This window comes from Ptiloglossa arizonensis, chromosome 4 (assembly GCF_051014685.1).
Source record: "Ptiloglossa arizonensis isolate GNS036 chromosome 4, iyPtiAriz1_principal, whole genome shotgun sequence".
Classification (NCBI taxonomy): Eukaryota; Metazoa; Arthropoda; class Insecta; order Hymenoptera; family Colletidae; genus Ptiloglossa; species Ptiloglossa arizonensis.
Window position 1 is genome coordinate 10,260,965 of NC_135051.1, and position 26,678 is coordinate 10,287,642.

The 26,678-nt window shown below is 35.6% G+C and overlaps 7 protein-coding genes across 16 annotated transcripts; 3 read left to right on the forward strand and 4 right to left on the reverse strand.

Moving 5' to 3' along the window:
- The first annotated feature begins 632 nt into the window (after positions 1–632).
- Positions 633–7,077, forward strand: Stat92e (Signal transducer and transcription activator Stat92E). Of its 4 annotated transcripts, none has more exons than XM_076308677.1 (10): positions 633–859; positions 1,428–1,582; positions 1,662–1,818; positions 1,895–2,241; positions 2,331–2,474; positions 2,553–3,021; positions 3,112–3,784; positions 3,888–4,043; positions 4,126–4,360; positions 6,541–7,076. In XM_076308677.1, exons 2-10 carry the CDS (start codon positions 1,455–1,457, stop codon positions 6,713–6,715), a joined length of 2,484 nt encoding a protein of 827 aa, XP_076164792.1. In that variant the 5' UTR covers positions 633–859; positions 1,428–1,454; the 3' UTR covers positions 6,716–7,076. The 4 variants fall into 4 exon arrangements, with proteins under 4 accessions (XP_076164792.1, XP_076164794.1, XP_076164793.1 ...); XM_076308679.1 differs by having other exon boundaries at positions 5,835–6,680; XM_076308678.1 differs by lacking the exon at positions 633–859 and adding an exon at positions 947–1,029 and having other exon boundaries at positions 6,541–7,077.
- A 19-nt stretch (positions 7,078–7,096) lies between these two features.
- On the reverse strand, positions 7,097–12,225 carry LOC143146116 (uncharacterized). Its single transcript, XM_076310127.1, has 8 exons — positions 12,094–12,225; positions 11,986–12,039; positions 11,808–11,932; positions 11,345–11,686; positions 10,934–11,254; positions 10,608–10,860; positions 10,130–10,401; positions 7,097–9,918 (listed from the first exon to the last, which is right to left on the reverse strand). Exons 1-8 carry the CDS (start codon positions 12,223–12,225, stop codon positions 9,639–9,641), a joined length of 1,779 nt encoding a protein of 592 aa, XP_076166242.1. The 3' UTR covers positions 7,097–9,638.
- Positions 11,684–15,581, reverse strand: LOC143145367 (phosphatidylinositol 4-kinase type 2-alpha-like). Of its 3 annotated transcripts, XM_076308688.1 has the most exons (8): positions 15,260–15,581; positions 14,983–15,061; positions 14,571–14,873; positions 14,356–14,474; positions 13,709–14,201; positions 13,366–13,631; positions 13,136–13,275; positions 11,684–13,059 (listed from the first exon to the last, which is right to left on the reverse strand). In XM_076308688.1, the coding sequence occupies exons 3-8, from the start codon at positions 14,860–14,862 to the stop codon at positions 12,966–12,968; spliced, it is 1,404 nt and encodes a 467-aa protein (XP_076164803.1). In that variant the 5' UTR covers positions 14,863–14,873; positions 14,983–15,061; positions 15,260–15,581; the 3' UTR covers positions 11,684–12,965. The 3 variants fall into 3 exon arrangements, 2 of the variants coding, with proteins under 2 accessions (XP_076164803.1, XP_076164802.1); XR_012991672.1 differs by having other exon boundaries at positions 11,684–12,429; positions 12,592–13,059; positions 14,571–15,578; XM_076308687.1 differs by having other exon boundaries at positions 14,571–15,191; positions 15,260–15,578.
- Positions 15,582–15,671: 90 nt separating this feature from the next.
- Exd2 (Exonuclease 3'-5' domain-containing 2) lies at positions 15,672–21,847 on the forward strand. Of its 2 annotated transcripts, none has more exons than XM_076308681.1 (8): positions 15,672–16,329; positions 16,697–16,838; positions 16,917–17,216; positions 17,309–17,433; positions 17,532–17,944; positions 18,012–18,388; positions 18,470–18,649; positions 21,613–21,847. In XM_076308681.1, the coding sequence occupies exons 1-8, from the start codon at positions 16,094–16,096 to the stop codon at positions 21,694–21,696; spliced, it is 1,857 nt and encodes a 618-aa protein (XP_076164796.1). In that variant the 5' UTR covers positions 15,672–16,093; the 3' UTR covers positions 21,697–21,847. The 2 variants fall into 2 exon arrangements, with proteins under 2 accessions (XP_076164796.1, XP_076164797.1); XM_076308682.1 differs by lacking the exon at positions 21,613–21,847 and adding an exon at positions 19,627–20,001.
- Positions 18,753–22,514, reverse strand: Blp (mitochondrial import inner membrane translocase subunit Tim16). Of its 2 annotated transcripts, none has more exons than XM_076308694.1 (5): positions 21,546–21,691; positions 21,146–21,446; positions 20,072–21,064; positions 19,667–19,866; positions 18,753–19,584 (listed from the first exon to the last, which is right to left on the reverse strand). In XM_076308694.1, the coding sequence occupies exon 5, from the start codon at positions 19,525–19,527 to the stop codon at positions 19,138–19,140; it is 390 nt and encodes a 129-aa protein (XP_076164809.1). In that variant the 5' UTR covers positions 19,528–19,584; positions 19,667–19,866; positions 20,072–21,064; positions 21,146–21,446; positions 21,546–21,691; the 3' UTR covers positions 18,753–19,137. The 2 variants fall into 2 exon arrangements, 1 of the variants encoding a protein (XP_076164809.1); XR_012991673.1 differs by lacking the exons at positions 18,753–19,584; positions 19,667–19,866 and adding exons at positions 21,870–21,989; positions 22,080–22,514 and having other exon boundaries at positions 20,593–21,064; positions 21,546–21,776.
- LOC143145365 (uncharacterized) lies at positions 22,107–26,395 on the forward strand. Of its 2 annotated transcripts, none has more exons than XM_076308683.1 (4): positions 22,107–22,295; positions 22,536–25,589; positions 25,673–25,852; positions 26,038–26,395. In XM_076308683.1, the coding sequence occupies exon 2, from the start codon at positions 22,587–22,589 to the stop codon at positions 24,141–24,143; it is 1,557 nt and encodes a 518-aa protein (XP_076164798.1). In that variant the 5' UTR covers positions 22,107–22,295; positions 22,536–22,586; the 3' UTR covers positions 24,144–25,589; positions 25,673–25,852; positions 26,038–26,395. The 2 variants fall into 2 exon arrangements, with proteins under 2 accessions (XP_076164798.1, XP_076164799.1); XM_076308684.1 differs by having other exon boundaries at positions 22,536–25,550; positions 26,038–26,394.
- Positions 24,235–26,301, reverse strand: LOC143145370 (neuropeptide FF receptor 1-like). Of its 2 annotated transcripts, none has more exons than XM_076308692.1 (4): positions 25,963–26,301; positions 25,647–25,829; positions 25,312–25,509; positions 24,235–24,980 (listed from the first exon to the last, which is right to left on the reverse strand). In XM_076308692.1, exons 1-4 carry the CDS (start codon positions 25,963–25,965, stop codon positions 24,378–24,380), a joined length of 987 nt encoding a protein of 328 aa, XP_076164807.1. In that variant the 5' UTR covers positions 25,966–26,301; the 3' UTR covers positions 24,235–24,377. The 2 variants fall into 2 exon arrangements, with proteins under 2 accessions (XP_076164807.1, XP_076164808.1); XM_076308693.1 differs by having other exon boundaries at positions 26,053–26,298.
- Positions 26,396–26,678: the final 283 nt, after the last annotated feature.

The window sequence follows — 26,678 nt, forward strand, 5'->3', positions numbered from 1 at the left end:
TATTTTGAACCTTTACTATGAACCTTTAATATGAACCTTTTTGTTTTACCTCCCTTAATTCCTTGGTAAAACACTCCTGGTAATATGTATGTATGTATGTATGTATGTAACTAAATTATACTTTCAATTGTAGCTGTAGCATTTATTCTTGCATAAAAAGTACATTCAAAGCAGTAAGAATACCTTGTATAATATAAAGGAAATTCAAACATCTATTCAATTTAATCAGAATAAGGTTATTAAATTCATTATATTAGCGTTGATACATTGTTTTTTTATTCCGTGTTATTTGCCCGAAAAAAACCGAATACGATAATTATAATAAAGATTATCAGTTCGTCGATTATCAATTCTCTATAGTGTGTATAAAATACGATCGTTATATAATGATAACATGGGTGTGGTTAATCATATCATACATCGAATGCAAATAGAGCTAAAATAAACACGATCAATTTCTACAAAAATGTTCATCATGTATGAATTAAAATGTATCGTTATAATTCCATACACTACGTTCTTGTAGAAAATCACAAATTTGCGCAAGCGTGGTTAACGTTTGGTCACGTGATGTACCCTCTCTTCTTTGCACCGCGCCATTTACGGTAAGAAATTCTCGGAATTTCTGGTCCGCGGCACTCCGTCGTGCACCGTCGTCGTCCGTGCTGATGGGAGTAACACAGAAGCGGGAAAGTTATTGATAATTCTGACATATATAATTATTGTACGGTAGACTAATTTTGATCGGTACAAAGGTCAGGTCTCAAGCAAATTGAGCCGAACATTAGGAAAGAGAAAGATAGGCAGCGGTATCCTACAGCACAGATCCTAGTTGCTTCCGTCTTCGGACTAGCAGCAGGTGAGTTTAAGCAATTCTTTGAGCGAACATCTTTTCCTTTCGCCCCTCTCGCTTATCTATTTACGCGTTACTCCGATACGTCACGTTCTGTTATCTCTAATTTTTTATGTCGTATTTATTACGCCGAAGGTGTTCCAAGTGCCGAGTTATTCAGAACATTTGAATTTGCTGTAATCTTTTTAGTAACTTAAAATATTAGTCACTGTAGATAATTTCTAGTTTGTTTGAATTTCTCAAGCATCTATCCACATGCTTTCCATTCATTGTATAGAGCGTTTGTTCGATTTGTTGAACCCTACTGTATACGTTCCACAATTTTTTATACAAAAATATAAGCAAAATTGTCCAAGATTTGATTCTTTATGTATTGAATATAAAAATAAAGGCCCCTAGTGCTTTGTTCATTTGTGGTTATATATGACTTTTTAATTGTATGTTATCATAGTCATCACTGAAGATACTTATTCTTATGTGTATATTTTCTAAATTTGAGACAGAAACTGCAAAGACTTGATAATAGATGATGCACAATAACAATATTTTTGAAAACGTGTAAAACTTGTTTTAGGGTAAAGGATTTACATTAAGTATCAAAATGTCACTGTGGGCAAAAGCGCAACAATTGCCACAAGATGCATTGCAACAAGTACGTTCAGTTTACGGAGAACATTTTCCAATAGAGGTTAGACATTTTTTGTCCACTTGGATTGAAGAAAAAATGTGGTAAGATATCTGTAAATTTATCCTTAATAGTATTTTATTTAGTGTTTTTAGATCTTTTAGTGTAATATTTATCTTATAGGACCGACATAGAACCTGAAAATCCACAACACGAGCAGTATATAGCTAATCTTGTTATATCTCTGATACAAGAATTGGAGTCCAAAGCAGCCTCCTTAAATACTGACGATATGTTTCTCACAAAGTTAAAATTAATCGAAGCGGCGAAAAATTTTCGAGTAAGTTCTTCAACTAAATATTAATACATACTTTTTAAAAATGTAACGTACACGTACGTTTTCTTTTGTAACACAGCAAAGATACACTCATAATCCAACAACATTATTTAGAATAATTAGACACTGTCTAGCAACAGAAATGAAGTTAGTAGCTCAAGTAGAAAATTTGGGAGGTGGTTTAATGAGTATGGCAGGCGGGAAGGTAGGATTGATCAGCGATGCTGTTGCTGAAATAGCACAACACGTTGAATCTTTACGACGTAGAACACAAGAAGCCGGGGAAGATTTACGAAAAATGGAGCAAGAACAAGAAGCATTTGCAATTAGTTATCACGAGTGTACCAAATTAAATGCGCATCTTCAACATCTCGCGACACAGCCACAGAATCAGCAAAATTTGGACTTGGAAAAAAAAATCAGGAGGTAACTAAAAGCTTTCGGTTGTTTAAAGCGAAAATATTTATTTAGCTGCTTTTATCAACATTAATAATGATATTGCTATTTTGTTACAGACAAAAAGAACAACAAGAACAATTATTAAATCATAAAGTGGCTGGTTTAATGCAGTTACGTTTGACATTAGCTGACAAACTGAAAGATACAATCACTAGATTAAACAGTTTGCAATCCAGAGTTTTGGACGATGAACTTATTAGGTAAATTTTCTGTTGACTTTGACTCTTTTGTTTAATGATTTCGAATATTTTTTAACCGCGAATGTTTTTGTTTCAAAGATGGAAAAGAGTACAACAATTAGCCGGAAACGGTGCACCATTTAACAGTAATTTGGACTCTATTCAAGAGTGGTGTGAAAGTTTGGCTGAATTAATTTGGCTCAATCGTCAACAAATCAAAGAAGCAGACCGTTTAAAACAAAAATTTGCACTCGAACCACCAGGAATGCAAGATATTCTTCCCACGTTAAATTCACAGATTACACGGCTTCTTAGTTCGCTAGTTACTAGCACATTTATCATAGAAAAGCAACCACCGCAAGTAATGAAGACTAATACTCGTTTTACAAGTACGGTACGTCTTCTAGTAGGTGGACAATTAAATGTTCATATGAATCCACCTCATGTAAAAGTAAGCATTATTAGCGAAGCTCAAGCAAATGGTATGTTAAAGAGCGATAAAATGGCTAAAAGTGTGGAAGCTAGCGGTGAAATTCTGAATAATTCAGGAACAATGGAATATCATCAGGTAAGAAATACTATACAGTTAGCGAGTTGTTTGAAAACATGGTTATTTGAAATATCTCGACACATATATAAATGTGACGTTACTTCTTAGGCGACAAGACAACTTTCTGTAAGCTATCGTAACATGCAATTAAAGAAGATCAAAAGGGCGGAGAAAAAAGGAACAGAGTCTGTTATGGATGAAAAATTTTCGCTTCTCTTTCAGTCGCAATTTAGCGTTGGAGGAGGCGAATTAGTATTCCAGGTGTGGACGTTAAGTTTACCAGTTGTGGTGATTGTACACGGAAATCAGGAACCACACGCGTGGGCTACGGTTACGTGGGACAACGCTTTCGCTGAACCTGGAAGAGTACCATTTGCAGTACCCGATAAAGTTCCATGGGGCCAAGTAGCTGAAGCATTAAACGTTAAATTTAGATCTGCGACAGGTCGTTTGTTAACAGAAGATAATCTACGATTTCTCGCGGAGAAAGCGTTTCGCGGTGGAAACGCCGGTGGACAAGACTATTCTGGTTTACTATTAAGCTGGGCACAGTTTTGCAAGGAGCCATTACCCGAAAGAAATTTCACGTTCTGGGAATGGTTTTACGCCGTGATGAAGTTAACCAGAGAGCACCTGCGAGGACCATGGGTCGACGGTTACATACTGGGATTTGTGAGAAAGAAACAAGCTGAGGAAATGCTGGCAAATTGTGCATCAGGAACATTCCTAATGCGTTTCTCAGATTCCGAGCTCGGTGGTGTTACTATCGCATGGGTTGGAGGTAAAAATTGTTATCTTTTTTCTTTTCTTGTTCGTATTCTAGTTTCACTATTTCGTGTTTAATTCTATCGATGCACGACTATTTCGTACTAAACATTTTGTAGATCAAACGGAAGTGTTTATGTTACAACCGTTCACGAGCAAAGATTTTGCGATTCGCAGTTTGGCGGATCGTGTGTTCGATTTGCAACACTTACTTTACCTCTACCCAGACCTGTCGAAAGATCAAGCATTTTCCAAATATTACACACCATTCACAGGTAAATATTTCTCTCGTCTTATACTTTTGCTCGTTCAGGCGATACTTGGAACTTGAATTATGGACAATGTATTTTGTCGTAGAAAATCAATCTACGTCGACGAATGGATATGTGAAACCTTTGTTAGTAACGCACGTACCTGGTTGGGGCGGGCCGGTTATTGGTGGTCAGACACCATCACACTCTTCTGTAGTCGGGGTAGGAAGTAGTGGTCAGAGTGGTCTAGGTGGTAGTTATCCTGCAACGCCGTCCACCATGTTCCAAGCGCACAGTCCTGACCCGTCCGTAACACGCGATACTCCATCGGTGGCTTCCAGGTCAGTCCCCTGGATCTAAAATATCAATCGTATTTCATTTATTTACTAATAGAATAAGCCTGCCATAGATATTTCATACGAGATATGCAAAGATTCTCCTTTCGCTTTTGTACAAGTACGTACTTACAAAATTGAGCCGGATGCTCAAGTTTTCCAGTGAGTAGTGTATCGTTTCCGGTGACTGCAAAGATTACTTTGTAAATTTAATTAAGCTATCGCATTATTTATTTAAATACCTTCGAGTCGATAGGTAAATTTTCAGTGCAAGCAGACAATAATAATACGCGTGGATTCGTCAAAAGGCAGAAACAAAACATTCCTACAACAATCCGTAATGCTTTGCATGTCTTTTATATTCTATCTGTGCAGATAATGTCAGTATTGTTTTTTATGTTCTCCTTTTGCGAATCTCTAGAAAATATTTACAATGATATTATAGTTTCACACGTTTTGTAAACTTTTCTTATGGAATTTTGAAATTTTTACACCGTTGTATCGTGAAATGAAAGTGTAAGTAATATTAAGTCGTGTTAAGCGATTCTGTCCGTAATTAAGGGAACAACTCCAACCATATATTAAAGAGTACTGGGTGCATGGTGGCAATTTTCGTGAAGTCGAGTAGCATCGAAATACACGTATCTTCGAGAATACCTTGTCACGTATATGAAACTAATATAAAATGACTAGTCTCTTGATTTCATTTTCATTTTCATTTACTTTTTTTTTTCTTCTTCCTCCACATCAAATTGGTCTCAATGTCACCCAACACTCTGTTCCAACATTATAATTATTTATCAGTAAGTATATGTGTGTGTGCGCACGCACGCACGCACACACACGCACACGCACACATTTTTGTAAAAAATATTATGCATTGAGTGGCATTGTTACGAAGTACGAGTTACCGAATGATGTCATTATCAAAGCTCCGAGAAGGTCCTCTGTACGATAGTTTTAGACGAGTTAACATAGAATTGTACGCATGCCAGTAACGAGGTGCTATAGTACGGTCTAGTTGCATAATGTTTTAGATTTTTTTTTCGCTAAATTGCAGCGAAATCTGTTTAACGGATAAGGTAAACGACGAATGGAGGATCTTCGGACGCGAGAGGAGCAATTTGATCGTAGATCGATTTGCCTGTTTTCTTCCCCATCTTTTTCTTTTGTAATTCATAGTGTTTAGTTTTGTAGCATGAATGGGGAACACAAAAGAGGTTGGTTAAGCGAAACAATAGTTCGTACCTTCTTCCGAGACTGCCAAATTTTGTACGTGTGTTTTTTTCTCAGCGACACGGCTTATCCATGGCTTTTTAAAAGAACAAAAAAAATAACGATCAGACGATTCGAGCATGAAAAGCTCCTGCTTTGCTCATTATATTGTACGTGTATAAAAACTGTGTGTGTGCGTGCGTGCGTGCGTGCGTGCGTGCGTGCGTGCGAGTGTATGAAAATTGAATTACACGCTATTCGATAGTTGAACGAGCTGCATAACGCGAATCCTCGTATGTGCGAAAAGTACACTGCTTAATACGAGATTCCGAGAAACGGAAGGGCAAAGGCCTGGAGCAAGCCGGTACAACCACACAACGGAAAATTGAACGCTTGATAGGCTACTACTGAGAAAACGCAGCTCCAATCACGATGCAATATTAGTTAACACAAACTCTACTGGCAAATTAACGTACACGTTTACGTAGAGATCCTGTTACCGGTCTACGGCACTACACCTGTTCAGAGATCAGAGTCATACGACACGCGTTAGAAAAAAATGAACAAAATTGGGTTATTTTAATACTCGAGTGACCGATTTTGATTGGGTTGGGGATTCATTTTGTGGTTGTTTGTACGTCCCTTGCCGTGTTGTACCGGCTATCCGGCTACTCGGTCACACGTTTTTTTTTCCTTTTTCATTTTCTTTTTTTATTCTTTCGATAAAATGACACATCTTCTCGGTAATCGTGTTCGATCGTCCGAACGTAATTGGAAAATTAAAAAAAAAAAATGGCAGAAATTGATAAGCAAAAAGAGATAAGATGCAACGCGTAAAAACAGAGAGAATCGGTCGCGCATCGATTACGCATCGGTCACGTTGCACCGTGCCCGATTTATTTGGAATTAGTACACGAGACTGTTGTCTATTGCTATGCCAGTGATTGGGGTTGTGTTTTGATTTGTGGTAGCTACGCTCCGGGCCTTGGCCAGTCAAGCGTTGGGCGAGCAAACACGGACATGGACTATGTGGATCTGATGAGTCACAGTGAGCTGCCCCCGATCGACGAAAATATCGACTTGGAACACCTTAACGGCTTTAGCTTCTCCGAGTTCATACAATCGTACAACACTAAGCCGCAGTAGGTATGTTGGAACGATTCGCGGTATACATAATTCTTGTTTGTATCTATCTCTTTGTGTCGATTGATCGCCTTCGTCTTTTTCTTCTTCTCGATCTGCGTCGATTTTCAAACGTACGTAACGAAACGGACGTCTATTCGTATTTATTGTTGTTCAATAAGGGGGAGGGATGTAAAAAAGAAAAGAAAATGATCGTCCCGTCGTCATTGATTTACCCAAAACACGTTTATACACACACACACACATACACTTGTTCTTAGTTGTATTCGTGTACGACGGAAGCGCGAAGGAATATCTTTTTATTACAATCGTATAAGTGCAATATATATGTGTATATATATGCTATATATATATATCTCTCTCTCTCTCGTATAAGTGCAATATATATGTATATATATATATATATATATATATAGTATAATCATTCAAGGCGATTACCATCGATTCCAGTTACTTTTGCAAACGATCGAAACGAAAAGTCGCACGAATATTTACATACATGTGTACGCAGGGTGTCTCAGAATCTAACAGCTCGTCGGTGCCCCGGTATATTCTATGACTAGAAATAATGAAAAAAAGTCCTGTAAATATAATTGAATAAACGTTCAGTAAAAAAGTTATAACGACAAGCATAGAATTACAACGAACTTCCTCGTAGAACATTGTAGAATATAAATGAATCGACGATACTTGTGTAGTGTATTTATGCGTACCACCTTTGGCGATGTTGAGTTGTAAACAACGCGCATAAACAGATTACACAAGTACCATCGACTTGTTCTTGCGCACGTACCAAGAGGAAATTCATTACGATTTCGTACTTTTGTTATCATAACTTTTCAACGAAGCGTTTATACGACTATATTTATAAGATTTTTTTTCATGTTTCTGCTCATAGAATGTACCATTAAATTCTGGAACACACTATACATTACCAACTACTTGTTACTCAGTTGCGACGCACGTTTATGCGTGTACCGCAATCGACACGCGTGCGCGCCCCCGTCGATATATTGAGAGAGAGAGAGAGAGAGAGAGAAATTTAGTTTCTTGTTTTCATTGCGAAATACTTGTTACGTCGGATGTACAACGATAGTTTCAAGACGTTTAATCGAACCGAAACCGACGATATTGGAGTCCGAGTGAAATCATTTGTAGGATCTACCAAATCGTGTTTCTAGTTAGTTTTACGTTCTATCACGAGGCTCTTTTGCGAGATGTTTTTTTTTTTAGTTTTATCCAATATTTCTCAGCACATTGTATTGTAACTTTTCGAAACGTTCAATCTTTTTAGTTCGAGTCATACTACGTCTTGTAAGGAAAAAGGTAAACGATACTACGATATAGAAAGGTTTAAGATTATGTGCAATTACAGAATACAAAAAAAAAACCACGTAGTTACTTTGGTAAAAGTTAACTTGTGTATTGTCACACGGCACACTTTTAGATATTCGATCATTTTGTACAAAAAAAGTTGAAATGATTTTATAGGTAATATTAAGTGACCTTTGCATTTTGTTTCATTCTTAATCGGTACGTTTCGATGATGGTCAAAACGGTTTATTTATGCACACTGAAGCTTTCAGTTTCTTGAAAGAAAATAAAGAAAAGAACATCGATAACGATTAAGGTAGTAAGATCTAGAAATGTCGGGTGATATACTAGAATCGGTATAATAAGATGTACAACACGTAAATAGGGACAATCATTTCCGTCTAGTTTTGTAAATAGCGAAATTACAGGAAATAGAAGTTGTTAATTTATCAATCGGAAAATATGAGGGATTTGTGCAACACTACGGATAGAGTGCAACGTTGTGTAATTTGCGTGACCTAACACGTGCCTTATGATCTTTAAATCTGTGGTTATAATATTTTTTGAAGATACTTACATGCAAATTTACATGTACATTTGGTAAAATTCTTTCTTTTCGTGGAAGGATTCGAGTTACCGATAGAAATGCGAACACCGATTGGCGCTCGGTTTTAAATATCATTCTTGTAGAATGTTTTCGATACACGAGGATGCATACTGCTTTTAACGCAATATAATAAAAATACAAATAAAAGAATTAGCAAATTGAAAGGAGAGGCATTTTTGCCGGAAGCGTTAATCCTAAGCGTATGAAACTTTTATCGACAGTTCGAATAGACAAACTACTCTAATTGACGTTCCATCTCCTGTGGTATATTTACTATTAACAAAAAAAGGAAAAGGAAAATGGAAAATTATCAATTATTGTGCATACATAAAATATTGATGTACGATAAGTTTTGTCTTGAATAGAATTACACACATCGTTATCCCATTATATTTACTATATAATATATGTACTTATGTATGTATGTAATAAGCTAAATCTCCGAAGAGTGTACGTTAATATTGTCTATTGATCTTTTTATCAAAGATTAGAGTTTATTTTATTATTGAGAACAATTTTACTATTTGTAAAAGATAAAATGTGTATTATTCATCATCCTGTATACAATAATAGTACTAATAATAATAATAATAATAATAATAATAATAATAATAATAATGATGATGATGATGATGATGATGATGATGATGATGATGATAATAATAATAATAATCGTAATCATAATCATAATAATAATTATCATTATTATTATTATTATTACAAGTGCAAAATAAGACCCGTTCGTATATTAACGTACCCGTACAACAAAATATCTTTGAAATTCGATTTTCGAATTATACTTGCGCCGCCGTCATCTTCCGTTCACGCTTGGACGATTAAACATAATTTGTTTTAGCTTTCGCTTGTACATACGGTAGAAATAGGTATTCTCTCTTCTTTAATTCCGTTCTGAACCGAGGAATTGCGGAGAAATTTTGTAATTCACTTGTGTCGCTTGTAATGTTCGCAAATGTTATCATTCGATGCGAATAAAAAAATGTTGTTTTAAAGTTTGCAATTTGTCAGCTCCTTCGGTGGTGTCTCTATTTCCGTGAGCAGACAGACATCGTTCGAGAGCGGGCAATCACAGTCTTCGGGCTCGTCCATCTCCTCGTAATGTCCCGGCGCAGGATAGCTAGCTTGATAAATGGTGTTGGAGCACATGGGATTCGTGGGCGGTTGGTATTTACTTTTAACCGCCCATGGTACACGTTCTTTGGGAATCGGTGTCCACGGTTGATACGACAACTTGCTCACGCTCTCGAAATCAATCTTAGGCAGCAATCTGTAAAATGTATTTATTTCTCTGAGTGTTCGAACAATAAACGTATTTAGTATAGATGCGTTGATAGATAGATAGATAGATAGATAGATAGATAGATAGACAGATGTTCCGATAGATGGAATAACATAGAGGAAGAGAATAAAAAGGGTTGAAACGAAAAGAATTGTAATCTGCAGTTTTACGTTTATTATTGCCCGTTTTACACGTTTACCTGGTATATTGAACGATAGGTTTGAAACTTTGAACGCATTCTATCGATCCCGGTCTCGCGTAAGACAATCTCGTTGTAGTTTTGTCGTCCATCGGTGTCTCGGGGTTTCGAATGTTGTCGCAGGGGTAAATGAGATCGGGTCTGGTCGATGTTTTCGGCGCAAAGTCGCAACGATTGGTGGTCTCCGATTGCACGGGGCCGGCTTCCACCGTAGGTCTGCTTCGTGGCACGATCGGGAAACGTTTCTCGCTTCGAACCGGTTGATAACTGAGCTAGAAAACAATCTCACCGATTAAAGGGACAATATCGCCGAATCGTAGGATCGGTGCCGCAAGCGTAACGCAATTGGTAGAAGAGATACGGTCCTTGAGAAACTCGTCCCCTCGTAGGTTGAAAATTGCGAAATTATTCACATTTCTCCGTGATCGATCCATTCACGAGTTGTTCACCCGTAAGCTCCTCCACCGAGCGCACGTACTTTGTTGGTGGTCTCTCCCGATATTGCACCGTCCGGTTTCGAGATACTGTTACAGGGAACGAACGGTTCGACGCGTTCGACGTTGCACGACTCCTGATAGCTTTCCTTGTAAACAGTTTTCCCGGCGAATTCGCCGCCGTGAGGAAGTATGTCGGTGGCAACCGGTTTGATGGGTTTCTCCGTGCACGATTCGTCGGATTTCCGAAAACTCTCCGAGTACGTTGTCCTTCCGCACATCGCAACGTCCGGGGGCCTTTAAACACGCGTTCTCGTTACCACAGTCATCGGCCCATTGACGCGTTCGAATCCGCGTTGAGTCGCGATACCTGTACGTCGGTCTCAGCTGCCACGGGCGCGTTTCTTTTTCTGGAACGTTGCAAGGCCGATAGCTTAACTTTTGAGTAGTGTCGTGATGTATCGGTTCGCTCGGTGGACGATAAACACTGATCGGTTTGAAGTTGGTCAACGGCTCCGTGGGCCCTGGATCCACGTAAGAGAGCTTCGCGGTCGTATCTGCGTCCAATTTACCGACGCTCAATCGAATTTGCCCACAAGGCATTATCGCTTCCGGTTTCTCGACGTGTTTGCGCGCGTAATCTTGGCGAACGGTAGTGACGCTTTCTATGCGACCCGATCCGATCGTTCGTCTGATCGCCCAAGTAAATAAAAATGATTCTTCGTTCCTCGGTTGTTATACGATTTAGCCAGCGTAACGAAAATTAAAGTTAATCCATTACCTTTGCGTCGGTAGAATCGGTTTCGCTTTAGGGATCCGTCCGACTGGCTTGTAACTTAATTTGCTCGTCGTCTCGTCGGAAAATTTACCTTCGAATTTACAGAGAGCCGGAGTCGGACGAACGGGTTCGGATCGACATTTTCCATGGTCCACGTTCAAATACGACAAGTGGTACGTAGTATTACCCTCGAGCCTCTTTGACGGCGGGCAATACGTTTTTTCCGGAGCGAACGATTTAACTCGCGACGGTTGCACGTATTTCTTCGTCGACTGTACACGTTCGGGACACAATACAAATATACATATACATATATATGTAAGCCAGCGCGCAACGTCTGCGAACCTTAATCAAAATTCTTTCAACTCGTTATACCAATGAATATTTATGCGATAAGAAGGATTTTAAAGAATCGTAATTTGAAAAGGAATGGATCGTTACTCTAACGTTACACGGGTTTCCTAACGGCTTATAACACGGTAACGGAGTTCGCCTCTGCTTAGTGGTAATCTCCACCACTTCCATGTTATTATTCTTATATTCGGCACGATTATTTATATCCGAAGTAAACGATGTAAATGCGCCGTTGCCCTTGTTGACAAATCGAAATAGAAAAGGTGACACAATATAAAATACAATGATACAAAACGATTACGATTGCAACTTGCAAGTGTCCGCTTCTGTGTTACATTTTGTGACTTGAATGAAATTTGAAATTTAACAAGGTCGTATCCTCGAAGTTAGTTTCAAACCGATGTTGTTTCAATAAAAACAAAGTACGAGCTATGATAAAATCGATCGCAACGACGATCAATTACAAAATTTAAATGTTCCGTGTACTCCGTATCGTAAAAGCATGAAAAGATTTTGTTGTTCAGTTTCATAAATTAAAGTCCTCGAAGAAAACTATAATAGAAAATTTTTTCTTAGCTACTAATAGAAAATTTATTTTCTCATAAATTTTTGTTAAAAATATATTATGATTCCATAGAACGTTTATTTTCAACAATAAGAATATGGCCTTTATATCTATTATGTAGATCACAGTTAATTTTTAAGGTTCGACAGATCTTCCTTCTCAACAGCATCTAGCGAAAATATGTAAATTAATAATGTGCTCGATTCGTAAACACGAACGAGCGCGAGATGTTGATGTTTATACAGAAGACGCAAAAAATATACAATACGAATATGTAATTACTCGCGTTTCGTTATAGGGGTATTGTTTATACGTAAACATAAAACGTTACCTATAATATATTCGTTCGTCACTTTCCTTATTTTTCTTTTCCACACGAAGCATATCGAAAATCTTTTTTTAACATTATATATATTTACTGTATACAATATAATCATAATACGATCGATGTTTATATTCAAAATAAAAGAAAATATTTTAAGTATGAGATAAATTAAACATGGTCTTCAGATAAATCTACGAAGAGTAGATTAGAAACTAGTGTTTCAAAAAGAGGTAGTAATTGTAGAATATAATTAAAAGAGAGACGAAACAAATAATAAAATGACGTTTGCGATATACTGAAGAGTTCTTTTTTTTTTATCTTTTCTTTTCCCAATCGACCCACAGGATTGACGTTTTTTCAAACATTCAAAAATCATTTGTTCAGCACCAAGAGAAGAAAGGACTTTTGTTCTGGAAGCGCTGTGTAAACGTGTCAGAAAATGAAAATAATCTTGGTGCTTCGTTTCCTTTGGCCCTGTACAAAAATGGTAAGATCGCATGTTTACGCTTGATCTGTAAATTATAGAAAATATATATGAATAAATAAATACTTTTCAACGATCACAGCGGGCATTTGAACCAATTGCACGGGACTTTTGGCATCCTTTAAAGCTTGTTGTAAGTTTAAGATCTGACCACGCATAACGCTCATTTGTTTATCAAAGTGGTGCCGATCGAATCCTTTATCTTGCTACAAAAATAATTTCGTTTTATCTTTGATCTGTTATCGAGACGCATCTATATCGACGGAATAATTCTTATTGCGTAAAACTCAACTCACTTTGAATAATTGGTACAAATCGTCGCAAAGATCTTGTACAAAATTTTGATCCGAGAGTTGTGGTAATACAAGTTCTCGTGTTGATTCGCTAAACGGTTGCTTCGCTTGACTCAACCATGCCCAATGATACGGATAAGCTCGCCAGGAATCGGGATGTTTAAAAGGGAACGCCAAACCATTGTCTATTGCGGCAATTTTTACCTCACCCTGTTCGGATGCGTTCTTCCCCATAGTGTTATCGTATTTAATTAGCCAATTATCGTTACCTTTAAGAAGACAGAAATGCATTTACAAACTACAATTTCTCATAAAATTCGAAGAAACTTGATAAATTGTTAAATACCTCTGTCTGTATTTCTAATTATATAATCTAAAATGACTAAGCGCTCGAATTGAAGTTGAAATTCTCTACTAAGACGCGGTGACAACGATTCGCTTTCCCATCGTCTTAACCAATGATCGGCATCTTTATAGCCATCCACAAAAACTTGGAAGGAACCAACTTTTGGTGCTAAACCGATACGATTGAAATGGGAACCCACTGTAGGAAATTGATCCATAATGGCTTGTTTCATACGAGCTTTTTGACGGTCCAAACGTGGATAGTTAAATGTTTTACTGACAAGTTTAACCACTCTAGTATTTGGAACTATGCCGAGACCTAATTTGCGATCGACTAAACTTGCACCAGCTTCACTGAGATATCCTTGGTTCGGTATCAAACAACTCCTTCCAAAACAACAAGGACAGCAAAGCTTGTGCATCCATTTTGTCCACTTTGGATTCAACCTTCCATATGGTTCTTCATCTTTTGGTTTAAATACACCTATTACTTTCTGTAAAATGACAAAGCAGTCGATTATTATTAGAGTAACGACAACAGGATGTTTCTTTTATATAAATAGAACTAACAGATGTAATACACGCACACACGCGCGCGCGCACAGTGTTATCATATTTTAAATTAAAAAAGAATAAGTTATACCTTACCCCTATGGGATTTTTTACAAAGTAACTCCCGCTTGACCCTTGATATATTCTTTCGGGAAAAATTCCATTATCTATCGCGCATTCGGCTTGCCACACCAATTCAGAGAATTGTGGATCGTCTAGAAAATGTTGATATAAAAGATCATTGATACGACATAAATATTATGAAATCAATGTTAAAATCTGGAATGCATTTACAGACTATGATAACGAACCAGGAAAGCGATTGAATGTAACGTCGAGTTCTAATCGACCGAGGAGAGGCTGGCTCTCCCGGTCAATTCCTGGGGAATCAATGGTTATAGGCTGTTCGTTGGTCAGGTTTGGAACGAACTCAACGTCTGGTATTAATTCTGAGGACTCGTTGTTCACTGGTACACAATTTTTAGATGTGATTGAAAGATCTACCAGTGCATCAGTTTCCACCAGAGCAGAAGTGTTAGTGTTATTCTGACTATGATATTCTCTATAAGGCACGTGTAATTGCCGCTGTTCGGAGTCGCTCATCACAACCGAATCTGCTGATTGGCAGATTCTTTGGCTTAACCAATCGTACAGATGATTCTCAACGAGAATAATTCTATCTGTCTCTCAACATTACTCTACCATTTCCTGTCAATGACTCACCTAATCCAACTCGTATCTCCCAAGTATTTTCACCATTACGAATTCTGATATAATCATTCCATCATTAAAGCAGACATCACTGTCATTTATAAAGAATCCATTAATTCATGAGAATAATCATCAAATAAGGGAATGTTTTTACAGTAGGTAGAGACACTGTTTAACCAAGTAATCGAACTACAATTCGTCATTCCAGCAGACGATATCAGCTGATAAGATTAACGCCATACTTAATTTTCACTATCCGTTTTATGCACTTATACGTATATGGACCTACCTTTCTTTCATTTGTATGTCAATATAAAGAGCACATGTTTAATTGCGTAGGTATATTTACTTTACATTTTATTGCTCTCAATAAATATATTCATTAAATGCACGCCAATAAGATGGCGCAAAGATAATAAAATTGATTCAAATTTAATTATTTTCAACAATGCATTTCATTTGCAAAAAACTTGTTTAATGTTCGCTTCTGTGGAGGATTCGTAATTATTGACAAAAAATTATATAAATATGTTTATACTTTTCGTAGAAATTTAGTATGGAGATGACCCAACCAATCAGCGTGAAGAACATACTATCGAATCATGAATATGAGAACGAAAACAATGAGGAAGATAACATTGTGGTAATCACGTGTAATAAATATATCGCAGTTGTGCGTGGTATCCGTAGCCGGGTATGTTGATCGTTTCTCCAAGTAGCCGTTGGATCTTCTTGAACCTCGCTCGGTTAACAATTTATTTTTTTATAATTAGTTGTGATATACCTTACGCGCGATTATTTAAATGTCTTCTATAATTTAATAATCCAAGCACATCTTACGTGGAATTTCATGTCTTTATTACTTTGTTGTTTGTCTCTATTACAACTGCCGGCTAATTATTTACGATCGATCGATATATAATTTTTAGATTTCATTGTAACGATAAATTTAATTAACTTATTTATTTAATATATTCAAGCACTGATGTATTTACATCTTAAACTAAACAGTTTATGTACATACATAAATGTATATTTAAGTAAATGTAAAATAAGGAAAACAAATTGTACGTAGAATTTTTAATACTAATTTTTCGAAGAATAAAACCTATTCTCGCGATTAATGCATCCTGCAAGGAACGATATGTTTCTCGTATGTGTAAGCGTGGGCCTTGTATTGTTGGCTTCGAAGTATCGCAAGAATGTACTCCAAAGCGTTAAACACATTTGTGAAACTATAAAGAATAAAAGTTATAAGGAGAGCGATGACAAGAAAAGAGATCTCAAAATAACATTAGACAAAATTATTTTGGCAGATACTCCAGAAAAATGTGATTATGCCATTCAATGTATTCGCTGGTAAGTTATAAAGAGGGTTACACCTTGATACCATTCTATGTTATATTTATTATGTTTCTCAAGTACACGATAATGCCATGTTGACATTTTTTGTATATTGTATGTCTATCTATGAACTCTTGGAACATTAATCGTGTTTATATTTTTTCCATTCAAGTAATTCTTATGTCGGTATTTGTACAGACAACTCTTTTGTTAAGAAATTTCAATATCAGAAATAATAGTCAATTATTAAATTGATCTTAGCGTTTCAAGATTTCGAATAAGAACAAATAATTACAAGCATGAAAGGATCGTTTTATGCTTTGTATCATGAAATTGTATTGTTTACTTGAACATTTCTAAGTAAATATGTTTTATGTTAAAGCAACTTATCTAACGATATATTGGGTTTCGACTGTGAATGGGTTAACGAAGGACCTGTTTCTCTACTCCAACTTGCTACTTGTAACGGAGTATGTGGCTTGTTTCACATTGGCAAAATTGGATATGTTCCTCACAAATTAAAGGTATAATGCTTTTAACATAATTACAAAGGACATAATACACGATACATTGGAAATATAAAGCAAAAAATATTGTTTTAGGAACTATTAGCTAGTAAACGCATTCTTAAAGTTGGAGTTGCTTCGTACGAAGATGGACAAAAAATAGCGGCAGATTACGGCTGTAAAGTTTGCGGTACACTTGATTTAAGGACATTGGCAGAACGCGCGAATTTACCAAGTCCAAAAAGTTTAGCTGCAATGAGTTTGCAATATTTAGGATTAGAAATGGATAAACTAGTAGAAGTAAGGTGCGGCAATTGGAATGCTGGCACTCTTACTGACGAACAAGTAGCATATGCTGCTTGTGATGCAATTGCGTCTGTTCTTATTTATGACCAGGTAGAAAAAAATACCTGATTTTCATCATTATTCTAAGAATTTCTATAGGAGATATGTTAATCATCAATTGAATTACTTTGTATTTTTTTTAGATCGTGCAAAGGATAAGAGAAAAGTATTCTTTATGGGAAAACTTTGTAAATTATATAAAAAGTATATGTAATAAAAATTTGAATATGCAATTTCATTGTTTACCAAGTGGTATAATTGATACGAGGTAATAAAGAGTTCTTTATATTAAAAATGATTTTTTATTTTCTATACAAATTGGTCTTGACACATAGAAAATTATTTAACTTAAATTATCTGTTTAAGGTTCAAGGCTCAACAGTCACACACAACTATTAATCAAAAAAACACTAAAATCAATAATCTGGACAAATTTACACGAGATTTTAAGAAAAACAACAATATTATATATAAAATAAACATACCTATAAGAAATAAACCATTATATCATAACTGTTATTTACAAGCACCAGATGGAGATATATTGTGTACATGTAATCGTAAGAAAGCAGAATGGTACATTACCAAAGGTTTAGGGGAAATGATCGACAAAGAACCGTTCACTGTGAGATTAAAATTTGAGCCGTCTGGACGTGCTTTGGGAGAGGTTGGACAATATTACACACAAATTAAAGTCAATCAATGCGTAGTGTGTGGAGATTCAGAGAAATTTATTAGAAAAAATGTTGTACCTAGAGAATATCGTAAATACTTTCCGTGTAAGTTATAAAGCTAACATATTACAGAGCACGTAATAGTATTTAAAGAATGATACTTATTTTTCAGTGGTGATGAAAACACATCAGTCACACGATGTATTACTATTATGTCCATCATGTCATGAAATAAGCAAACGTCATGATCTGCAGCTCAGAAGAAAGCTAGCAGACATGTCTGATGCACCTTTAGCTGGCCCAATAACACACATACGTAATAAATATGTAAATAATTGGCAGAAATTACATTCAGCTGTTAAAGCATTGAGAGAAAAAACAACTTTACCTGATTTACGTCGCAAGGAATTAGAACACTATATTTTAAAATGTACAGGTCAACAACAAGTTACATCATTTTTCCTAGATGTACTGAGTAAGGAATTAAAAACTGCTATGATTTCAATGACTAATCTAGATAAATCTAAATGTCAACCTCATGGTTTGAAGGTATGTACAAGTAGATTAAAAAAAAAAGAAAGGATAATTTAAGAGAAATTTAAAAATATATTCACACATTCTTTTTTGTAGGTGGTTCAATATTTTCAAAGAAAGGAAGGTGGACTGGTAGAATTGGAGCGCATGTGGAGGGAACACTTCCTTTTGAATATGAATCCAAAGTATTTGCCAAATCTGTGGTCCATTCGTCACAATCAGGAAAGATTAACCATTCATCAATCACAGAATAGAATTAAGCCAGAAGATGCAAAGGTAGCTGGTTTGATATATAATGAATTTTAAGTATTATATTATATTTAAAAGGACTCGTATAAGAGCGAGTACTTGTACTAAAAGACTGTCACATGAACCTATATGCTCTTAAGAACATTTATTTATTTATTTGTTTGTTTATTGATTTATTTATTTATTTTATTTATACACACGCACCCACATATTTACGCGCGCACGCGTTTCAATGTTTTTTCATTCTCCACCTTTTGTTTCCCTTTCCAAAAGTCGGATTCATCGATTCACAGTCGATATAAACACTACAATACGTAAGACAAAGGCTTGCATGTTATTCAAATAAAGTATCTTTCAGTTTAATATTTTGACCAGTAACAAACTACACTCGTGGCAATCTTGATCAATTGCGCACTTCATCTTATTTATTTATAATTAAAATATAGGTCACTAGATGCATACATACTGACACTGATGTACAAATTAAATTTTGACTACAAAAACATTAACTAAAATCATTTAGCAGTATCTTGTCGCGTGGATTTTGATTTAGATGCAGAAACATTTTTTAGTTCTTCATCGATACGTTCTTTAGCACGTACTACTTTCGATTGAATATAAAAAGAACCACCTTTAGATCTGTCATTAACTTCCATGAGATACTTATAATTACGCTCAATAGCTTCTGTTTGATCCAATCGTTCAACATTCAGGATATGTAATGCTTCCGTTAAAGATATTCCAGTCTTAACATTAGCTGCTACATGTTCCGCACCAATTGTACCACCGCCTGCTCTGCGTGCAGCTTCTCGACTTGCTGCGATTTCTTGTCGCAATGCTCGTGCAAATGCTTTGCCGACAACACGCGTGCCCACAATAACTATTTGCATCAAGTATTTCGCCATAACCTCTTCTTTTAGGTTGGAAATGATTTTCAGAACCGTTCTTGATGTACTCTTAATCTATAAGTGTGTTAATTCTTAAAATGTGCTTTATTTTCACAGAATTTGGTTTTTAAAATTTTCAAATGATGACACTACTAACCTCGAAACTTCATAAAAGTTTTTTCGTACAATGTGTTACTTGTGCTTTTGGCATGTCCGGACACGTTCGTATAGAAAATACATTTAAAGGGTATTCATGAACCGAGTCTTCATTATAAAAATAAATATACTTATACGTAATATAAAGTTTCAAAAACTGTTGCAATACGATGTAAGTTCATTTATTGGAAATTTAATTTTCTAAATTGAAATAAACATATAATTATACATTTGTAAAAATAATTATTATGTATAATAAGTCAACGTGTTATTTATGTCGATGATGAAATTTCGTTAGAAAAACGGTAATAACGATTATTAATATCCGATTGTAAGTAATACTTCGTCAATTATTTATACTTAAAATTTTTAATTATATTCATTTTACGCGAGTGCGTTTGCTCACTTTTTTTATTTGATAAAAATACGTTAGGTTAAAATCGTTGCATCCAGTTGAAAATCTTTAATTAAATTTTAATCCAGTTAGAAACTCGCACAGCTTTTGTAAGTGGAATTTCGACTAGAACGCACACAAGATAAAAGTCGCCTAAGGCGCGTGCGTCAAATATAGCAAATAAAGATAGGAGGACATGGCTACCCTTTCCCGCCTAACATTACAAAACTCAATCCAAACCGGAAATTTTCTCAATCGACCAATAGTTTTGCCGATCAACCTTGAACTTGAACTTGAACTTGAATTTAACGCGAAGGGCTTCAATAAAGTTTGTAAACCGTTTATGGTAAGTTCCAACTTCTTAATGGGCAAAAATCCCAACTACCCTTGAATAGTCCGATATTCTTCTTCAACATCCATAACCTAATAAAAATGGCATTTGAAACAACGATAATTAAAATTAACCCGACCAAGGTCGGAAAATCGTATAGGATGTACCGATAGAGGTGCCAGTATAATAAAATAAAATGAACTGCATTCGAATATACACTCCTAAATGTTGATATTACATGTTTACAAAAATCACCAATTGAATCATCGTAATTCTTAGTTTCATTAATAAATAACTTTATATTTATACTTTGTTGGTCAAATTTAGTATGAAGTGAAATAGTATCTGTCTCTTTGAACTTTTTCCCAAAATGGAATAGAAACACTTGTTACTCTATTAATGCATTTCAAGTATCAAATACACGTTCAGTCAGGTATTGGCAGTCCATTAAAGTATTCCAAAGCATTGATCGCAGAAGGAAGTACTAGGTTATACGCAGGATGAATTACTTCTAACCAATTCGTGGTAGGAGGTCCAATATGCCAATCCCATGGAGAATTTTGTGCAACTGACAATCCACTAAGTACATAAAATGATTAGTTATTCAGTACTAGATTGTTAGCACGTTCTTGAAATCCACCTTCCAAGCGCATTTGTCTATTTACTAGCCACCTCTAAAAGCAAATGCAAATGCAAATGAAAATGGAAAGAAACTTTTTAATGTATACTAGAAAATTCAAAGAGACTGTATGTACCAGTAACGAATTCCAACGACAGAAATCGGTTTTTCCAAGAAGATCAAGTGCTGCCATCCCACTATATGTATACACCCCATGAGCTTCCATGCCAGGACAACTTCCAAAACCACCCTCCCATGTTTGGCATTTAGCTATCCACTTCTTTGTTCCTTTGAATAAATCAGGAGTATATATATTAGTCAACCTTGCTACAGCGATTGCATAATGTGCTCCTCTTATGTCTACTTCTCCATCACATTGCAAACGAAAAGATCCATCCTCTCCACGTAAAGATACTAAAAAGCGTTTAAGTGCTCGTCTAGAATCAATGTACATATAATTTTTTACACGGTATATCATAATATTAAACTTTAACTTCAATAATCATGCACATTGTAATTGTATAATTTGTATATACCTTCTAATTACTTGATACGCATTATAAGAGCCAATGATACATAATGCCTTTACTGCTGCGTACGTAGAAGGTAAGCGAGGATATTGCCCTGGACCATCCCCAAATCCTCCTTCTGATGACTGACATTTGGCCAAAAGATCAACAATTTTAGAACTGTTCTAAAGGCATTCTTAACAATTCAACGGAATGTAAAATCCAATAACATAACTCTGGTCTGCTGCTGTCTAAACACTGAATGGCAAAATAACATACCCATAATGTAAGAAATAAAAGTAAAAGTACAAATTGATAGGAAAAATGATAAAGCCCTTTAAGAGCACTTACATCCTGAATTTAAGTAAGGTTGGTCAAAGATTTTTTTAACATTGCTATATGTTTTTGTCTCATTAAAGTGGGTTCAATGTCTAATTCGTACACCTTAAGTATAAAATCTTCCCTACGAGCCTATAATCGAAAAGTTTGTATATATAAGTAGATGATAAGATAAAAACTACACGTATATATCGGTTATTTCTATTGACATGGAAAACATACCTGTCTGATCGATGTTACGGTCTCTACACCTTCATCATTTTGCTGCTGTTCTACTATTTCAGCGTAACTTCTAACGTGAGGTTCATCGAGTTGATTGGGTTCTTCATCATCAACCATTAGATTCCACATAATGTATTGAACAGACGAAGACGTATTAACACTCGGTAGAACCAAATTATGTGTTTGAAGTGGAGAAGAAAGTGAACAAGAAATTGAGTGAGTTATTACAATCACTATATCACAATCATGTTGAATATACAATAATTACTTTACGATTAATAGCACGTTAAACTTCTCTAACATTAACTAATTAAAACTTGTGCTAGACACACTTGCAAATGATTAAAAACTGTGCGTGGAAAGCTTTAGTTATTTAACTTGTCGTATGGTGGTGCGTACGTTCCTAGTTGCGTTTACCTACTAAAACATTTCTTTCGTCTGTGACTTTATTTTCAGAAGGTGGACAGAAGGTATTTTAATGTACGAATTTTTTGTAATTGTCCTAAAATGTATATTAAAACAATTGATAATTTTGTACCAAAAACTTTTATTCTTAATACGTTTTACGGTGAAGAGACTTGTTTCTGTTGGAACGAGGACAAGCTTGTAATATTTTCATACAAGAACAATGATTCCGTGTTCGTTAACACTATAACAGCACCAGCTCCGATAAAAAATATACAATTTTTCGGTGGTCGGGCTTTTCTCATTTGTATTCCGCAAGGGATATACAAACTTCGGAGAAATCGAAAATTCGCTGTTTTAAATACAAGTGCAATCGAAATGGGTACTACTTTTTATGAAGTATTGACACCAAAGAATAAGTATCTCTATTTATACAATAAGCAAAACTTGACAAGTAAACAATTGTTTCAATTTTCTTCAGAGGAAAGTGATTCTCATGTATTATGTGTTTATCCAGTAAATTCAGAAAATGCTACGGAACAATTTATAAAAATTTTGACGAAAACAGATTCTACGGTAGAAAATTTATGCGTAATTGCAATTGGAAAGAGAGTTCTAACATTACTAAACAATATTGTTCGAATAATATACAATAGTATTTATTCTATCAGAGATATTATACCTGTTCGAACATATCTTAAGGTTGATGCATTGCTGTTGGTCACTGATGCAGATATTATTCTAATGCATGCAAAAGACAATGAACTTGTTTTTGAAAACATTCCTTTAGGAACAAATGTACAAACTATTTGTGCTAGTTTTAGCGACTTCAGTAAAGATACATTGTTGTTTGTTTATTCCGCCGAATCTAAATTATATTATGGACAAAAACAGTTATCAGAGGATAATATTCTTCAAACGAGAGTCGAAGATAAAAACTTTCTTTGTTTGCAATGTTACGATTCCAAAACAATTGTAGGCCTGACCACGGATAAACAACTAGTAGAATTTTCTATGGACACAGTAGGAAAGATGTTATCGACGAAAAATGATGCTCTTATTAATCTTTCTTTCGACATGTTGAAAGGTACCGACCTTATAATGGACAGGATTTATAAAGGGGCCGAAGAACTAGATAGATTGAATAAAGTATTAATAATTGAAAAAGATAAATTAAAAAGAATAAATTTATACGCTCATAAACATAAAGAAAAATTTCGTCCAAAAATAATTGTACATAAAACTGCTAACGGATCACTCTTAAGCGCAAGTTTTGGCAATAAGCTACCAAAGGACAGTTGGATTGTTTTTAATTTGAAATCGGAATGTCAGAATATATTCTGTATAAAGAAAGTAGTAGACGAGGAAACTTTAGTCGATATTTCTATATCCGAAGGTTGGCCAGCAAACTCGCTGCAAATTGCAATTGATTTAATTACTTTGAAAGACGATAGATATTCCTGGTGTCTCATAAGGAATTATGTAACTGATCCTCTCTACGAGGAAAAGAAAAGAAAAATGATATTTATAAATGCAGGTTTCGTAAAGGCTAGAATCGCGACACTCGAAAGTTTTCTAAGAGAAGGGAACATCGATATGAAAGAGTTATCCAAAATTAGAAAATGTGTAAGAGAATTTACCAAGACGCCCAAGTTATAGTTGGTAGTTGGTTAAAAAAATAATATATACTCTACGTAAATAAATGTAGTCGTATTTGATTAAAAAGAAATTGTACTCTTGTTAAATGTAATACATATTTATAAAATTTTGTACTATATTTTGTATTATTTTCTATTGTCTAATGAAATATACAATTGTAAATGAAAACAATAATTTAAAGAAACAAAAAAGAAAAGAAAAAGGTTCGAACATGTTGATCGATATTTCGCTAATTCATAATTTCTCCGAGCTAGGTACTTCGACAATGCTACCTATGCTGCAGCTAGAGCTTTTCTTTGAATGTTTCTGATTCCTCGAACTACTTGGTGTCCTAACAGTGCCCAACCGAGTCTGAAACGCTTCCAACGATTTCGGGTTTTTCTTGGATCCGACGCGTTCCATATTTCTGGCATTGCTATCGAGACCGCGTCGCCAGAGTTTGGCAAAACAGACGCGAAAGTTTTCCGAGAAAACGCCGTAAAGCAGGGGATTGACCACGGTGTTGAATTGTGCGACGATCAGAGTCCAAACGAAATGATGCGATCTCAGAAAGAAATTCGTATCCTCGGTAGGCCTTCTGCCGTCTATGTAGATCAATATCATCACCGTGGTGATGGGAAGCCACATTACAAGGACTGCTACCACATTCAACAGCAAAATTCGTACGACTCGAAGATGCTTGTGTAGTCGTATCTCCTCGTGTTGGGAGAGGCTACCAGTACGGCCCTGTCGACCAGTCACCGACGCAGCTGACAACTTCCTTCCCGCCCAGGGTAACAACGTACCGACCACCGATAGTTCAGAGTCTCTTCTACCTGTTACACCGTTCTCCAACCCCTGGATGCATATATTACATACGTATATTTATCGTGTATATTTAAAAATAGAAAACCACGATACATACACGATTAATTATAAAATACAATCAAGTTTGATAATGTCCGCACGCGAGAGAAAATGTTAAAAAGTGTTTACATCTCCACTTTAATTTACAGTCTACTAGCTCTCCTGTCATCACAATAGCGACAATGCGCGCGATGGAAGTTAGCAGTCTGTAAACTAGAGTGGGAATGTAAACACTTGTTAACCTTCTTGTGAACGGACAATGAACGAAGATGAATAATATACGCGTATATTTAGAAAATATGCATTATTATAAATGAATTACTTGCGCAACGCACGGAACAGCCCATCTGCTTCGCGAGTCGAGAATTTTTTGAAAGATCCGCTGATAATGATAGACCAGAAGAGCCATGGGTAGGAGACAAGTCAGGACGATGATCGGTACCGTAAAGCACAACGAGACGTTCACGATTTTGCTTCGTGGGAAGACCAAAGTGCAGATCGTCAACTCGTTCCTGATATCCTGCGTATTTTAACGAAGATTAAGGAGGCGCTCCGGCCAAAGTATTGCATTTATTATTTGTATTGTTACCGATCGAAACGGTACAAAGTAATTTATTTTGTTATCGATATCTTTTTAACGAAGACGGTTTGTAATACCTTCGGCTTAAACCAAAATACGACAGGTAGGAAAACGAAAGCCGCGATGATCCATGTGACAAGACTAGCCGCTAGAACTCTGGGCTTCGTTAAGGCACTTCTATAAGGAGCTATTGCCAAGCATCGATGTCTGTCCATCGATATAAACGTCAATGTCCATAAGAGCACAAAGCCGCAGACAAACTATAAGGAGTAAAAGCCACCAGGTAAATGTACATTTTCAACGATTGCTCGTTGCTTTACTATTCCTTAATTTCCTGCAAAACCAACGTAAAAATGAGAATAATATTATGTTGCGCCCGTTGCGCCCGTTCACCATTTAAATTGTGAATCGTCGATAATTTTTAATTGATTTAACTATTTTAGTATATTATTACAACTTTAATTATAGGAAGCCAAATTATACATCGTGAAGAGGCGACGAGCCGAAAAAGACCACTCGGCGATCTCAAATTCTGTTACTCGTGAGGAAGAATCGTGCCACGGAACGTATCGAAAGGAGCATCGTATTTATAGGTCCACCCTTCTTGGGTGATTACGGCCTTGATCCGTGAACGAGGAAGGTTTATCGAATGACAACAACTTGTCCTATTATCGTGCACACGTGGTGTTTTGCTCTCGTTCTAATTAAAACGATCATATTTTATTAAAAGTTCGAACGAAGCCAAAGTAAACTGAATAATAATAATAATAATAATAACAATAGTAACAACAATAGTAACAACAATAGTAACAATAATAATAATAATAATAATAATAATAATAATAACAATAATAATAATAATAACAATAATAATAATAATAACAATAATAATAATAATAACAATAATAATAATAATAACAACAACAACAATAATAATAATAATAATAATAATAATAATAATAATAATAATAATAATAATAATAATAATAATAAGTACGATATAGAGAAGTATCTTCGCCCGTTGAAATTACCATAAGATCCATGTACAGAACAAGGATTAGCTTGAGAGAGTTATCGACCTTCGCCCAACGGGCTACAGATTCATTTTG

Coding starts and splice junctions, on each gene's coding strand:
- LOC143145370 (XM_076308692.1), bottom strand. Junction 25,510..25,646: donor TATTTTGGTTTAAGCCGAAG/GTATTACAAACC, acceptor TAAAATACGCAG/GATATCAGGAACGAGTTGAC. Junction 24,981..25,311: donor CTGTTCCGTGCGTTGCGCAA/GTAATTCATTTA, acceptor ATATGCATCCAG/GGGTTGGAGAACGGTGTAAC.
- LOC143145365 (XM_076308683.1), top strand. CDS start 22,587: ATGTATATTAAAACAATTGATAATTTTGTACCAAAAACTTTTATTCTT.
- Stat92e (XM_076308677.1), top strand. CDS start 1,455: ATGTCACTGTGGGCAAAAGCGCAACAATTGCCACAAGATGCATTGCAA. Junction 2,475..2,552: donor TTGGACGATGAACTTATTAG/GTAAATTTTCTG, acceptor TTTGTTTCAAAG/ATGGAAAAGAGTACAACAAT. Junction 3,022..3,111: donor GAACAATGGAATATCATCAG/GTAAGAAATACT, acceptor GTTACTTCTTAG/GCGACAAGACAACTTTCTGT.
- LOC143145367 (XM_076308688.1), bottom strand. CDS start 14,862: ATGAGCGACTCCGAACAGCGGCAATTACACGTGCCTTATAGAGAATAT. Junction 14,202..14,355: donor TTGTAAAAAATCCCATAGGG/GTAAGGTATAAC, acceptor GTCATTTTACAG/AAAGTAATAGGTGTATTTAA. Junction 13,276..13,365: donor ATTTGTACCAATTATTCAAA/GTGAGTTGAGTT, acceptor TTATTTTTGTAG/CAAGATAAAGGATTCGATCG.
- LOC143146116 (XM_076310127.1), bottom strand. CDS start 12,225: ATGAAACTGAACAACAAAATCTTTTCATGCTTTTACGATACGGAGTAC. Junction 12,040..12,093: donor TTTTTATTGAAACAACATCG/GTTTGAAACTAA, acceptor ATTTCATTCAAG/TCACAAAATGTAACACAGAA. Junction 11,687..11,807: donor CCGTTACCGTGTTATAAGCC/GTTAGGAAACCC, acceptor ATTTTGATTAAG/GTTCGCAGACGTTGCGCGCT.
- Exd2 (XM_076308681.1), top strand. CDS start 16,094: ATGCATCCTGCAAGGAACGATATGTTTCTCGTATGTGTAAGCGTGGGC. Junction 16,839..16,916: donor ATGTTCCTCACAAATTAAAG/GTATAATGCTTT, acceptor ATATTGTTTTAG/GAACTATTAGCTAGTAAACG. Junction 18,650..21,612: donor TTAAGCCAGAAGATGCAAAG/GTAGCTGGTTTG, acceptor CTGCGTACGTAG/AAGGTAAGCGAGGATATTGC.
- Blp (XM_076308694.1), bottom strand. CDS start 19,527: ATGGCGAAATACTTGATGCAAATAGTTATTGTGGGCACGCGTGTTGTC.